The 15,714-nt window shown below is 35.4% G+C and overlaps 1 protein-coding gene across 1 annotated transcript; it reads left to right on the top strand.

Annotated features, from left to right (window-relative positions):
• The first annotated feature begins 1,405 nt into the window (after positions 1 to 1,405).
• LOC127880909 (fez family zinc finger protein erm-like) lies at positions 1,406 to 8,845 on the top strand. The gene is made up of 4 exons (XM_052428405.1): positions 1,406 to 1,517; positions 2,379 to 3,292; positions 6,636 to 6,854; positions 8,320 to 8,845. The coding sequence occupies exons 2-4, from the start codon at positions 2,389 to 2,391 to the stop codon at positions 8,796 to 8,798; spliced, it is 1,602 nt and encodes a 533-aa protein (XP_052284365.1). The 5' UTR covers positions 1,406 to 1,517; positions 2,379 to 2,388; the 3' UTR covers positions 8,799 to 8,845.
• Positions 8,846 to 15,714: the final 6,869 nt, after the last annotated feature.

Below are 15,714 nucleotides of genomic sequence, written 5' to 3'. Positions count from 1 at the left end.
AAAGAGTATCGCTTGATGCGGGCTGCTGACGAAAATGGGTCTCCATGAAAGATGAGTAATTTGTTCATCAGCCCCGAAGGTATTCAGAAACAAAAGGCCCAAACTCAATACCGCAGAGGGGGCTGAGCTAATTGGTGGGCAAAGGCAAATGGACAGCGTGAAATTTACACCCAGGTTCGGGCGTCGAGTGGGGCTTGCTCTTTTGACAATTGAAACGAACATCCTCGTCGCTTACGGACATAATGCGACTGTGTAATTAGAGGTGAAATGTAAATTTGAAGCAGTTCATGATTTTCATCAACTTTTCAAGAGCGGTGTCAAATTGGTCTCAAATGAGCCTTAGACATGTGGAAGAGGTATTGTAACACTAGTTGTGAAAGGTTCAAAAAGACTCGACCAAGTTACAGGCAGTGCCTAGGTTTTGCTGAGCTTTAATTTGACATGTGTGATTCGGATACATTCATTTGGGCTATTATCTCACATTGAAATTCTCAATTAGGGAAAAATGCCTGTTTCGAAATTGTGGTTACTCTTTGCAAGTCATTTGCATTCATTTACGATGGTCTTTGACAAAACATGCGCGGTGAATTTAGATTTAAAAAAGGATGCTGTGTGTTTCATTAATGAATGAGCTTTTTCTTACTCGTTTCAAACCTTTTGTATCACAGTTTTAACAGGCGCGTATACAATTAAAATAAGAAATGGCGAATGTTCAGTTACTATACCAACATATACACGTTCAATAGCATCGTTCTTTTTGAGAAAACATTATTATGTTAGATAACTTGTCTGAACAAATAGGTCTGTGGAAGGGTTCTATCGTGAAGCGAAAGTTGAAAAAGTTCTGTCATTTCAATTGTTATATTTTTGTAATGCCCTGTCATGTTTAAAAATCGAGACAATAATTGCACATTTTCACACTCAAAATCCACATACGGTTAAACCGGGCAATACAGTGATTCTTACATAGCATGTATAATATCAATAGCAGACACAAAATGATATTATCACTTATGTATTGTTATGCTTAATTATTTATAACTGTCGCAGATGAGTTTAAGTCCTCTAGAATCTGAAGGTATTGATAACAATGGCCGCAGTCAGAATCTGTTAATATTGATCAAAAGTCGCGCCGCGGAATTATTGGCCTAGTACGATACTCACGTGCGTGCTAGGCGGGACTAAACGCGTCTCCATCCCGCCCACTTGGTGACAAGATTGGTTCGTGCTCAAATGGCATGAGAAAGTCGTCTGAATTGGCAGTGGGCGGAGCCTAATTGGCAACGTGAAGAGGAGAAATTGAAAATGACACTTTTAACGGGTGTATGTTGTCAGATGATAGTAATGAAGAGGCATTTTAAATGTTTATTTTTCTCAATACTTCATATATACCGACAAAGATCGATGAACCATGCACTTGTGGTCGGAACTTTAGAAATACAGGACATTCTTGGGAGTGATCGTTGGAGATTCGCACGGAAGTATTTTCATCGGGTTACTGTCTTTCTATCAGACAGGTAAATGGATTCTTAAAAAATAATGCTTTAAGCTACTCGAATGTTCAACAATTATTTACTAAAAAGTGTCTTAAAAAATCATTTATAAAAAAATGTTTATATTGTTGTTTTTTATTATATGTAAAAGATTATAAAATATTTAGATATTATTTACGGTACAAAACTCTAACGAATTATTATAATAATAAAGACCACTTTAAATAATAAACAAATATATAAACATAGATCTGCATACAGGGAAAAATATATAACGCATGTTAGATAACAGTTTAACGTTTATTAAAACTATTTTTAGAACGAATATATATCTGATAACATATATTTAACAAAATAAATGTGTTCTTAAATTTAATTTTATGTCTTGTTCATAAGTGTGGATTTTGATAAAACATACATCTGAATGCGATTTATACTTGAAAACGTTGTAAACGTTGTTAACGTCAAAACACCTCTGCAGTTCTGTTACTAAAATAAAAGATTCTCAGTAAGTAATTGGGCTATATCTTTAAATTTGGTATCATTATAACAAGCACAGAACAGTCTTAATCAATCTATAGAAAACAAAAAATGTGAAATTTTGTCACAAATACAGGATTTTTGACGACATGGCTCATATAATATTTTTTAAATAACCATGTTTAAGAAGAATAACTAAAGCTGTCTCTGACTCATCACGAGCTAGCCATATTTCTGACTAAGATAAATTGAGTACAAAAACAGTATGATTATACTTAGGTAATAGGGAACGTTGATATAAATATAAATCATTTGGTGAACGTAGGTTTTTAAACGCACTATAATGAATCTTTTTGGAGTTAATATCTTACGTTACGTAACGTAATGACATCATAATGTTTGCAGGAGTGACATTATGGCCCTCTTGACGGTTCCTGGTGGGGTTAAGGTCGGCAAACCAGCGCTGACCTTCTCGATAGACAAAATCATGGGAAACAATCGTGCTGAAATAAGCGGAACGGAAGAAAAACAGCGAAAAGGAGAAATTACCAGCAAGAGCGCAAAAGACGCCGGTTCAAATAATGTCGCTAAGCCATCAAATCGTAGGAAAAGATTATTTGATGAAAAGTGTGAAAATGACAAGAATGAGAAAGGATTCCAGCCTGTGCGGAATTTGAAGACTGATCATGGTATTTATGACGAGATCATGAAACACCAAGTGCTCATGGCAGCTCAGTACCAGCACGCTGCAGCGTTGCTGACGGCGGAAACGAACAAACATCACGTGATGTCATTCATTCCGCGGGATTTCTATGACGTCAACAGGAATGCGTTTGCGTGCGTCCATCCTGCGTTCGCCATGGGAAGAACGTCAAAAGAGGAATACAGAGCGCATTTAATGCACAATTTTCACGACCAACATAACTGGTCACATGTGGTGAAAAATAAAGACGTTTCCTACGACGGTACTGATTTTCTAAATTCAGTCTACCCGCAAATGTCCAGAAAGTCCAGTAATCCGGAAACTGACTATTCAGCTGGACAACAGAATTTGGATTATGCAAGAAAGTATGTCGCAAATTCTGAAAAACAAGCAGCACTAGATAGCGGAAGTGACGAAACCAGCTCCGACAGCTCGGGCGTCGCACAAGTTCCGGAACCGGATGTAGCGATTCAGAGTCCTTCTGAAGAAAGTTCCCACGGGGCCGTTGCAAGCCGGAAAACAACGGGAAAGGCGCAGAAGAGTTTCTCTTGCCCGGAATGCGGGAAACTGTTCAACGCTCACTACAACCTCACCCGACACATGCCCGTTCATACCGGTAGGTGGCGGCCGAATTTCAAGAGCGTTTATATTTGTATCCAATCTTAGACTAGTGCAAAGAATTATAAATTGTCAGAATGTAACTTAACTGAATCTGTACATAATTCAATCCGTACGATCAAATGTTCTATTAGCAATCAACTGTTTTCTGTTTACATAAAATACTATGCTTATAAGTTTAGCTTTATTTACTTATTTTAACATTTTATTACTAGAAATATCATTGCAAAATAGCCGAAGACTTATGGAGTTTTAAGTATTTTGGGGGAATTTCATAACTTTTCCCAAAGATTTTTGTAAACAGGGACCAAACGCTAGTTTTTAGGTTATAAGATGTCGGTGATTATTGAGATCACATACATGTGTATGATTATTGCAGCACTGGTAACTGGAGTCACTAGCAAATGATGATAAATTGACCATTAAATTAATATACTTGCATTATTATGTTGTAACAAATGTAACTGAAATTACCTTGCTGAGAAATTAATGGCAGTTTTATTATTATTACCATTCAATATGTAAGTTATTGCTGAACGTGTATGCATAAGCAAACCTATTTTAGAGTAAAATGTTTTAGCAATAAATAACCGGTAACCCTAATTCAAATTAATTATATGGGACTATTACCGGTATTAAGCCGTCATACCTGACAGTGCGTATTATTTAAAAACTTAAATCGGCTTGCAATAATAAGTTACAACGTAAAATCAAAAGAGCATATAATGATATTCATTTCAATATGCCTAAAAGAAGGAAGGCACTTTGACTTCAATTGGCAAGTATAAGACCCAATGTATGTCATTTTTTGATTCTAACATCGCCAAATGAGCAGGGTATGTTTGTCGGTTAGACTTTTTTTTATCATTATGTTTTTTTAATGAATCCCAATTTAACAATAATATGCAATGACATGCAGAAATACCCCAACTTTTTATTCCACATTCGTTGTTTCAGTAATTTAATTTATGTTTAATTAAGCGGTTTTGATCGAATGTGATATGATAGCAAACTGAAGATAGCTCTTTTTTAAATTAGTAAAATTCAACGTTGGAAACAAAATAGAACAGTATAGATCGACACACACATACTTGAAGTCGGCGAAACAATGAAAAACAAAACAAACAAATCTGTACGCCTTAATGGATGAATTTTTTTTCTAATTGATTTGTAATGTAGGATCGGACAATACTGATCATTGTTTCATGAAATTACGTATTCCTAATTATCTTTACATTTTCAAAACGAGAGCTCTCATAGATCGATAATTAGAGAGCATTATCCGCATTTATTATTGAAGACTCAATTACTCTATTCAATGCAAGTGAAAAAATAAAAATAAAGAAAACTCACTGTTCTTTTCACGCCGATCATTGAAACTGAATATATTATTAGTTTCGTTCTATAACTTTCAAAGACAATTGGAATAAATTAAAGAAATATCAATGATCGATATTATGAATACGTACGCTGTCCTTCTAATCGACCATCAGCGCAATCATTGATTCACTATGTTATTCATGCTACAAACCGTTTATTACTGATAATTTAAAATGAATTAACAACTAGAGGCATTCAGAAAATTGTGACAGAAAAATAATGTCCAAAATACAATCCAAAATGTTGATATATCAAAGGCTAACAAATCAATTTTAAACGGACTTGTATACAGATTTTTTTAGAATGTCACTAAATGAATTTAATAACAAGTGAATAGCATAATAAAATAACAAGGAAAAAGATAAAATAAAAAATTGAACCTGACTAGATGATTCTATTGGTGAATATCAATAAACAAACATATGTGTCATCATGCCAAATTGTGAACTTCTCGCTTAAATGAAAACTCAAGAAGAATTATACCACAATGATTGTAAAGTGTGCATGCTATTTATTGTGCGCATGCTATTTATCAAATATAAGTATTTCTGTTTAAACTACATGCATTCACTTTAAGCATGTGCTTATGCATGTGATACTTGACTTTATTTTCTTGTAAGTAAATATTGGATCAAATTGTTTACCCTGGAAAACTGAAAAACGTTTTATTTCATTATTGTATTTTCCGTAAAAGTAGATTTTCCAAATTATATATTCAAATGTTTATGAACATGTACTTTACACGTTCTTCTGTATGTTACAAAAGATTTTCACATACAATTAAAATACAGTTTCTTAATATATTTATCTACATATTTGTTACTTACTCTAGTCTAAACTAGGTAAAAATATTTTTTTTGTATCCGAACGCATTTAAAGTAAAGTAACATAACTAGACTGGTTATTGACGCCCAGTGCAAATAATTGTAATGCTATACTGGGAAAATAGGTTTTCACGCACTTGTCGTTTGATTATTTTGTCAGACAATTTTATGGAATAGCGTTTTTTTTTCTATATGAAGATGTTTTACGATATTAAACGAATATCCACATTTATGCGCTGATTTCTGCTTGACAAAAGCCATTTTTATGTCATTAATTATATTAAAATATGAACCCAGCTTTGCATGTATTAATTTCCAATGAAAATTTATACATTAAAGACATGCATAGATGGGGAAATGGTTTGACATCACTTATCTGTATCCCTAAATTGCCGACAATATTTATATAACACAAAAATCCATAATATCATTTATTTCATTCTATCCGCAGGCGCCAGTCCATGCATCTGCATTGTGTGCTCCGAACAAACCACTTGTATTACTTAAAAACAACGAGTGACAGAAATGTTTAAAATAAGAATGATTCTTTTGTTGTTCATTAGCATTGTGCGGTACGGGTTTAATTAATTTGCGCATCCCAACAAATCAGCATATCATGATGCTATTTTGCATGGGCATGTCCTTAATAATTATTTATAAACAATGATTGTTAAAAAAACATGCAAGACTGGTTCATTGAAAACTTTGCTTAATGCATATGAGTTAAGTGTCGTCTCTGATTAGCCTGTGCAGTCCGCACAGGCTAATCAGGGACGACAATTTCCGCTTATATTATATTTTTTGTTTAAAGGAAGTCTGCTCTTAACGAAGATCCAGTTTTAGGTGGAAAGCGGACTGCACAATCTAATATGGGAATGCATTTTACGCACATGAATTTAGCCTTACTGGGAATGCATTTTACGCACATGAATTTAGCCTTACTGGGAATGCATTTTACGCACATGCATTTAGCCTTACTGGGAATGCATTTTACGCACATGCATTTAGCCTTACTGGGAATGCAGTTTACGCACGTGCATTTTACCTTACTAGGAATGCATTTTACGCACATGCATTTAGCCTTATTTTTAGAGAACGAGGCTCATATGTTAAAGCATATACTGATGTATTCCACAGGGGCGCGCCCGTTCATTTGCAAGGTGTGCGGCAAGGGGTTCCGTCAGGCGAGCACCCTGTGCCGCCACAAGATAATCCACACGAGTGAGAAGCCGCACAAATGCGCCACCTGCGGGAAGGCCTTTAACCGGAGCTCCACCCTCAACACGCACATGCGAATTCACCTAAACTACAAGCCGTACACGTGCGAGCATTGCGGCAAGGGCTTTCATCAGAAAGGTAACCCGCGTTACGCTGTTTCGGAATTTCTGACGCCACCTCTCTTGTTGGGGAAATATACTCATGCAAACCCGGTCATGCTAAAGCAGATTCACGCATGCACAAACATTCTCGCTTATACGCAAACCCGCGCATATTCACGCACAATCACACATACAAAATCAAGCTCGCCTATATGCAAGCCCGCGTATATTCGCGCATATTCACGCATACATAATAATACGCAAATCTGCATATTAACCCATTCTACACACTCGCGTATTACTTACGCATTAACACATATGCGCACGCATATTCGCCCATACTAACTTTTTTAATGTGTTTTGTCTTTAAAACAAATTCAAACTTACAAATGTTGCCAACGTCTTTTAGCTTTGTTAAAGTTTTTTTCTATTTTTACGAATTAATTTAACTAGTTAATCATTCTTGCATAATCATCTGTGATTTAAGGCTTTAAAGCTTGCCTTAAACAACTCTTAAGTTAAAGTCTTTATAACCTCCAATACCATCATTAATTTTATTCTGGGTTAAAGCCTACTTAATACGCCAGCTGGTGTAAGTGTGAATTGTGGTTACTGGTCCGTTCAAACCCAAACAATAGTTTGCCTTTTCCATTTCTGTCTCTTACTCGTATCTCAGTCATGCGTTAGTATGCGCGGGTTGGCTTGAGTATGTGCGAGTACGACTGAGTATGATTGAACCTGCGTGCGTATGTGTAATTATGCGTGAGTACTTGCAATTAAAACGGGAATACTGTTCTACGTAAAACATTTTTTTTAACGTTTATGAAAATCTGCTCGGTTTCTCATATCAAAATAGATTTTACCGAAGATAATTCCTAGAAAGAAGTGTTTTTGTATAAAAAAAACTGTGAAAACAAATTGCAAAACCCCACTTTAATGACCTGAGTGTAAAAACCACCTTGCTAAGAATACATTTTAAAGACCAACGTGAAATAACCATCATGTCAAAACCACATTGTTAAGACCAATTTTTAACTGAAAGCTGGCAACGTTCTAACTTGAATTTAAATACGGGATGTCTGGCCGTAGACATACTTTCATGTTATGCTCAAGGTATGTGATCATATACAACTCGCAATCCTAGGTATTGTAGCCCATCACTATCACAATGGAGCTAGCCGGTCCGGTTACCATCATGTAAAGAAAACATATCAACAATTTTCTTCAGAAAGTTGTATTTTACGGTTGTTTCTTGTAGATGTGGTTGAAATTAGCCGTTGTTACATATAAATGATGTGGCTTTGTTATTTTTTTAATAAACTTTTATTTTCTCATATTATTCATAGATTTTGAAAATATGCATATTGCATAAATCAATGAGACCATCTTGGGAAGACCACCTATCACTCAGGCAATGTGAGTAGCACATACACAATCGTGCTCGCTAATACATGTACTATTGCAATTTGTACTAAGTTGCATCTTTCTCTCGTGTGTTACAGGCAACTACAAGAACCACAAGCTGACGCACAGCACGGAGAAGCAGTACAAGTGCACGATCTGCAACAAGGCCTTCCACCAGATCTACAACCTCACCTTTCACATGCACACACACAACGACAAGAAACCCTACACCTGCAACATCTGCGCCAAGGGTTTCTGTCGGAATTTCGACCTGAAGAAGCATATCCGGAAATTGCACAGCGATGGTGGACATTCCGGTCTTTCAAAGTCCAACGGAAGCGATTCGCCGCCGGATTCCCCGAGCACATGCGGAGTGATCGGATCCATGAGTCCTGGAAGTTGTTCGACCTCGTTTCAGCCAAATATGGCTTTATCACCGTACGTGCAAGGATATTTTCCGGGGCATCCTCGACAGGGTATATTTCCCAGACCGTATAATTGCCATGGGCATATAGTTCCGTCGTATTTTCTGAACAATGGAGCGACAAATATTTTGCAAAAGTTGTCATTTCTGTGATATGTGTGTTCATGATTTGTATAATTTAAAAATTATAGCAGTTTTACAATATTTCTTTGTTTTCTTTAATGATAATATGCTCTCACGTCTGTAATCAGCTTTGATATGTGTTTATATTTATAGGCAACACATTTATAATATTATATTTGGTTACCTTTATCATATTTAGCATTATTTTTTGCAAGTGATGTATTTGTCATACTGGTTATGATGAGTGTATTTTATTTGCACATTCTGATATCAAGATACTGTTACAATTTTCGGGGGAATAAGTTCATAAATTCACAACACAGTATATGTACTCTACATTTTATTTACACACTACGAGAATAAATATATACACCAATAATGTTTATTGGTTAATTGTCTTCACAATCTAGGTAAAATTTAATTGATATTTATTATGGCAACTGTTGAAATATTTGACAAGCAGACTTTGCAGAGCAACACACCAGACTAGTCTTTATTATGAAATGATGACCACATGACATCCTGTTCTGATAACACATGCCCACCATGCCCCGATGGCATCAAACAAAGCAGTCTAAATTGAGTTCATAAAATAAAAATTACAACAATACAATACGGCCACGTATTCCATCACAGTTCTTATTTTTCAGAAAATACTATAAAACATATATAGTTGGCTTAAATATTTATAAAAAAATAGTAAAATTACATATAGAAAAAGACACTGAATTTTGCATTCATACTGTACAATAATTCATTTATCATTAATTTCTATATCGCACATTTAAACATCGATGGTATGGATTCGTACCAATAATAATTGTTGTACATAGAGTAATATACTATTATTTCTTTAACCAGGCGAACATTCTAATGCGTGACGTGGCACCTTAAATGAAATATGCAAATTAAGAAAATAAATAAAATTTGTTTGATTGAAAGTGTTTTGTTTGTGGTATTTAATATGTTAGTCTTTATTCAAAGGCAAGTGACGAATGGCATGTAAAATGCATGACAATAAAAACAACACAACATTGTGAATAGAATAATTAATATGGGGTGACCGCCCTGGTACGGGAACTACAAAGTGGTACGGTTAAAAGGCATGCCGTATTGCCCAGCACATATCACAAAGCAGACGAGAGTGATTAAACATTAACTTAATAGTTAAACAAGTGAAATTAAAAAGAAACAAAATGGCATATACATTCAATTTATTTATTTTTAAAATTCAAATTTTAATGTCACTGTTCATTATATTGCGAATAGTATATTGTACAAGTACCAAATGTATTTTTAAACTCACCATCAAATTTGACAATATTTTAATCACAGATAGATAAATATAGGATCTGGCACGAGTTGTCATATCATACCATATTTTATTAAACGAGTTCAGGAATTTTGTTAATAAGCGAGCCTTTGGCGAGCTTACTAACGAATTTCCTGGACGAGGTTAATAAAATATGGTATGATATGACAACGAGTGTCAGATCTTTTTTATGACATGCTTTTAAATGAGCAAATTAAATAAACATTTACGCAAACATAATGATAAATCCCGAATGTTGTTTACATTTAGTGACCTCATTTGACGTTGCAACGTCATTTCAGCAAAATAACAAAATGCGATTGGTCAATAAACGAAAACTAAGCCAATGAAAACGCTTAGAAATGTTGTATTACACATGTGTAATATAAAAAAAAATGTAATGGTTGTATTACATGGGAACAGGGTATAGCATGTGATAAAATACCTTATTACATTATAATTATCTTTGCTTCGGATTTTCCTCAGTCGAATTGTGGAAAGGTTTCTACCACACAGTGTATGGGGTATTGATCAATCCCACCGGTCGTTAAAAAGGGTCATTATAATTTTTTTAAACCAAAGTAATTTTCTCCGATTCTTTGTTCAACATTTGATTATTCGACGTCGCTTTTTCTAGGCAACCAGTCCAAATCGGTATTGCTGACATACTTCAATGAAAAGAGAATACGATAGGGTGTAACATGTACGCATTCAATTTCAGAACACTCTTCCGATAACACACCTTCGTGTCCATTTTGTGACCGTGACCTTTTAACTTTGTCTTAAGCGGCCCATCCACACACAATATCATTGTCAATTTTGTTGACTCAATAATATTGACAGAACATTTTTTGCCCTCAAGTGTACAAAAATATTAATCAATATTGTGTTTATTTATACTTCGGTCATCATTCAAACAAGAAAGAAAATTGACAATGCGTCAATAAATAGTTGAGCTCTCTGATTTGCATCAATACATTTACGGTGTCTTCAATATCATCCATTCACTATCAATGTATAGTCAATCTTCATTATTGACAATAAAATTGACAATGATATTGTGTGTGGATGGGCCGCACCACACTGCACTGTATACTTCTGCTCAGGTAAAGAAGACTAAGATTGGCTTAGTCGGTATGCTAGTTTATAGCGCCTGTACCAGCCAAAAAACTAACGAGAACAAATCCACGGCAAATAGTAATTGCATACAACATTTCGCTGAGGGTACATGCGATCAGCATTAATTAGCGTTGGGTAGTGCGAAGTTTCTACATCATATTACTTAACATCAATGAGAAAATACAATCTTACAAATTACTCACGTGAACAGAATTATCAAAAGCATATATAAAAGAAAATGGTTCGGTTTTCGGGATAATACAGTGAAATATTTTGTCAGTTAAGTGAGAAAATAAAATAAAAATACATTGCGCAAGCGCTCGTGAAATTTTGATTACACACGATACAATGAAAAACTATTGTGAAACTAATGAATTAACTAACAGACATGGCAACTTCCTAACGACTTACCCTCGAAGATGAATTCAAAACAATTTACTGCACAAACTAATGTTTCGTAAAATGAATTGCAAATGAAAATCGACCCTTTTCAACAAACAAGTAAAACAGTCGGTATATAAATACAAATGGAATTTCAAATGTGCAAATTTGTTTAAATATACAACAGATTGTCGGCAGTGCGTATATAATAATATTTTTTTGACAATCCTTTAAATACATTAAGAGCGAATATGGTAAATATAAGTAACATTCTAACGTATCTTTGTTGTTTTCACAAAATCACAGCGCGAGTTCAAAGTGAAATTTGGTTTGACTTGATACGCACGTCAGATATACTCACGTATATCATACACACGTATACGTTCTTAATGTGTTTATTATTTAAATATTTTCTGTTTAGATCATAAGTGAAAACTGCAAAACAGAGCTACTATTCACATTTTGGCAAAAATTCTGGATTAACATATTTTCACCAAAACGTTCAACAGAAAATTGACAGACATGTGTACATGCACACAAGTCTTCGGCATTAAAGCGCTAAAGACGTGACGTGATAACATGCAAGTATACTCATTTCGAATCAACGCTTTTTTTCATGAAAATCTCAAATGGAATTAGGACAACTATTTACACTGGATATAGACGATTACTGCATCTGACGCTAAACAAAGGCACGCCCCAAGTTTCAAGAGAATTGCATTGTTTGTTAAATGTGTCGCGTTCTGAGAAAACTGGGCTAACGCATGTGCGTAAAGTGTCGTCCCAGATAAGCCTGTGCAGTCCGTACAGGCTAATCAGGGACGACACTTTCCGCGTTTATGGTATTTTTAGTTTCAAGGAAGTTTCTCCTTACCGAAAATCAAGTTTTTTTAGGCGGAAAGTGTCGTCCCTGATTAGCCTGTGCGGATTGCACAGGCTAATCTGGGATGACACTTTACGCACATGCACTATGCCCAGTTTTCTCAAAACGCGACTCGTTTTATCGTCGTGCAGCCAAAGCTTCAACCATATCTCAGACGCAAAAAACTTGCAGAGGAAAAATAATTCTTTGAACGATCAATCTTAAACATAACAATGACGGACATTTATAATAAACAAATTAATTGGCGCATGGATCCGTCTTAATTTCTGAACCATTGAACGAAAATAGAATTGTCACATAGTCAGTATAACACAATAACGAACAATACAGTTTTCATAGCGATTTACTCAATTTTTATTTATCTTTAAGACCACTTTTTACAATGTCCATAAAATATTCTGATGAACAAGATACATGCGGCGGCCTAACGGCCCCGCTACAACAACAAATTGTGTACCTTCTATGCCCGTCTGTGTGCGTGGTACTGACCTTTTCTACTGAGGTGAAAATATTTATTTACATTGAAACTCTCAATGGCGACGTGTGCTTTTTCCTAGGGGAACGTGTCCACAATCATGTGCCCAAAGGTAATGACGGAATATAATGTATGCAACGGATGTATATGGACGTTAGCCTGTCATTTACATGAGATTATAAACAATTAATGGGCTGCATGTTACCCGAGACATTACTGAGTGAAACGAGAAATGGGCAAGTACTTGGTGCGTTCTCCTCGTCAAGTTTGACGTAAACATATGGTGTCTTACTCTACTTGTATACCCATTTAGGTATCCTAAGAATTCAATCTTATGCATTATGTGACAGATTTCAGCATCAGTTTTATTTATTTGTGTAATCTCTGTGGTAATTACTTTTATAATAAACATTAAAGCAATTTTATTTTTATTTAAGTCTTCTTTTGACACTGCTATGATAATATAATGCAATATCGTACTCTTTATGCTTTTATAAACGTGTACATTTAATGAAAGGTAAACACTCCATAATGTTACAGTATGTTCTTATAAAAATATGTAAGATTTTGTTCAAGTAAGTTTACCAGGATGCAGGATCACGTTTGTGGGGTTCCCAATTAAACGTTAATGGATGTAAACACACCGGTGAGTGGTGCTTTTTCAAATAGCTTTTTAAAACATGTTTTCTTAAGAATTTCATCAAGTGCATATGCATAAAAGACATAGGTTATGCTGCTTATGGCAATGTAAACTACATAAGAATTACTTTATTTAATAAGCCTGTGATCTTGTTAAAAATAATTGTGATATCGGCACAAACTGCAAGAACAACAGTCTTGTATGCGCTAAAGGTTTTTTCAAATGTATTTCAATAACTTGAGATATTTGAAAAAAATATAGTTCTTAACGGTGTGTTTACATTCTGTCCAGCCCGTGTGTAAGCCCCTGAAAACCCCGTTGATTCTGCACCCTGTTTAAAATAACGTTTCAATATTTGTTTACACAATCCATATTTTTTATTTTGGTTATTCTGTTTGGATAATATATTGACCGCAACTGAAGCTTTGGTCTCTAACTCTTAACCCATTTATGCCCAGTGGACTTTCCCATACTTCTAAATAGGATCAATTTATTTCCAAAATTAGAGATGTCTAGTATATTTATTTCTATATTTAGAATATTTCTTACAGAATTTCCTTCAAGCTAACAGCGCAGACCCTGATGAGACGCCGCATCATGCGGCGTCTTATCTGGGTCTACGCTGTTTGCCAATGCCTTTTTTCTAGACGCTAGGCATAAATGGGTTAAACCAATGAATTTTGCATTAGGACTAGTCATAACTAGGCATAAAGCTGCACTGAAGAATATTTTCAAACACAATGCGTCGTTCCAGATTCAAGCAATTTCATTAGAAGGACAACTTCTAAGGTAAAGCTGGTAATGTACCTCTGAGGCGTAACCGTTGGGCCCGGAATACCCCGTCGTGCGTCAGTCGAGATCCATTGTTCGCGAACGATAATTATTTACTGTTCCTAACGTTTCGATGGCGTGTGTTGGTCATTGAAGACTTCGCATGCACGAGAACTTGAGGGCCATATTGCGTGCGGAAGGAGAATCAACTGCGCAGGTAAAAAGGCGAATTGCAACGGGCTATCAATTGACCGTATTGTTTTTCTCGCAGCGATGAAAATCCTGAAAATTCTTACCCGCGCGTCTTAGGTCGCGATAGAAAGGCAATTAATTCACGTATGGCTTTGAAAGGTAGTAAATTTTTCTCGGCGCTAATTAAAGAGGTTATGATCGAAAATATTCCGTGCCCATATTGTCAGCGTCTGACGCTGCCGCGCTCCCGTGTTATTATCAGATAGTTTTACAAATGTGAGAGATCCGGTCGCTGGAAAGAATTACCTTGTTAGTCGGAGAGGCTGAACTAGACGGACGGCTTTATGGCCTGAAAATTACGGTATCGTCTTCTGCTAGGATATCGTCGCTCTTTGCCGCTTTTGATGACATACTTTTGCGTCTTTTGATATGGTGGTGTGTTTGAATATCGCGGAAGAGAATCGAGGAGTTTATTGTTGGTATTTTTCACTTGACTTGTCTCTTAACTGCTCTTCTACTACGATTTCACCATGTTTTAAAGGGAACAACTTGCCGATAGCCATATATTGCATTTACAAAAAAGAGTTACGGACTCAAAATTAATTGAAAAAAAATCAAAACAACTCAACACACAAATGTTCCACAAAAGCGAGATTAATAATAAAATAATATAGTAACTTTTGGTCGTTCATGGCGATAAAATAATGAAGATGTTTTTTTTTCATGATATGTTTCGTTGTGTCGATATTCTTGAAAGGATTTTATGTCTTCGGCTGGGTTAAAGTGCATGTAAATGTATGTTCAAATTTCTGACAAAATTCCAGGGCCTGTAGTTGAAAAAAATTATTCGGAACCCATTGGTGCTTTTACTTGATTTCTCCTTTCTTTTTCCTTCTTGAAAGTTATAATGTATTCGCACGGAGGGTATTTAAATGTCATTTTCAACCAAACAAACAACTCTCTTTAAGTCGTGCACATTGTATTTTAGAAGACAGCGTTAATCGTTTCAAACAGTCATACGCTTTTTACGGCGCAAAGGTTATCTTTTTGTTAGACTAGTGTTTATGGTATAGATCAAGATAAAGTAAAATGACAATAACTTGAAAGGTGGATAAATGCTGCACAATTTATTTTCGCTATTGTTGGTGCGCGTGCTAACGCCGATATCATCTT

This window comes from Dreissena polymorpha, chromosome 5 (assembly GCF_020536995.1).
Source record: "Dreissena polymorpha isolate Duluth1 chromosome 5, UMN_Dpol_1.0, whole genome shotgun sequence".
Classification (NCBI taxonomy): domain Eukaryota; kingdom Metazoa; phylum Mollusca; class Bivalvia; order Myida; family Dreissenidae; genus Dreissena; species Dreissena polymorpha.
Note: the sequence above shows the minus strand (reverse complement) of the source record. Positions and strands in the feature narration are given on the sequence as shown.

Excerpts from the sequence above, each read along its gene's own strand:
- LOC127880909 (XM_052428405.1), top strand. The coding sequence starts at position 2,389 with ATGGCCCTCTTGACGGTTCCTGGTGGGGTTAAGGTCGGCAAACCAGCG. Across the intron at positions 3,293-6,635 it reads ACACATGCCCGTTCATACCG|GGGCGCGCCCGTTCATTTGC; the intron begins GTAGGTGGCGGC and ends TGTATTCCACAG. Across the intron at positions 6,855-8,319 it reads CAAGGGCTTTCATCAGAAAG|GCAACTACAAGAACCACAAG; the intron begins GTAACCCGCGTT and ends CGTGTGTTACAG.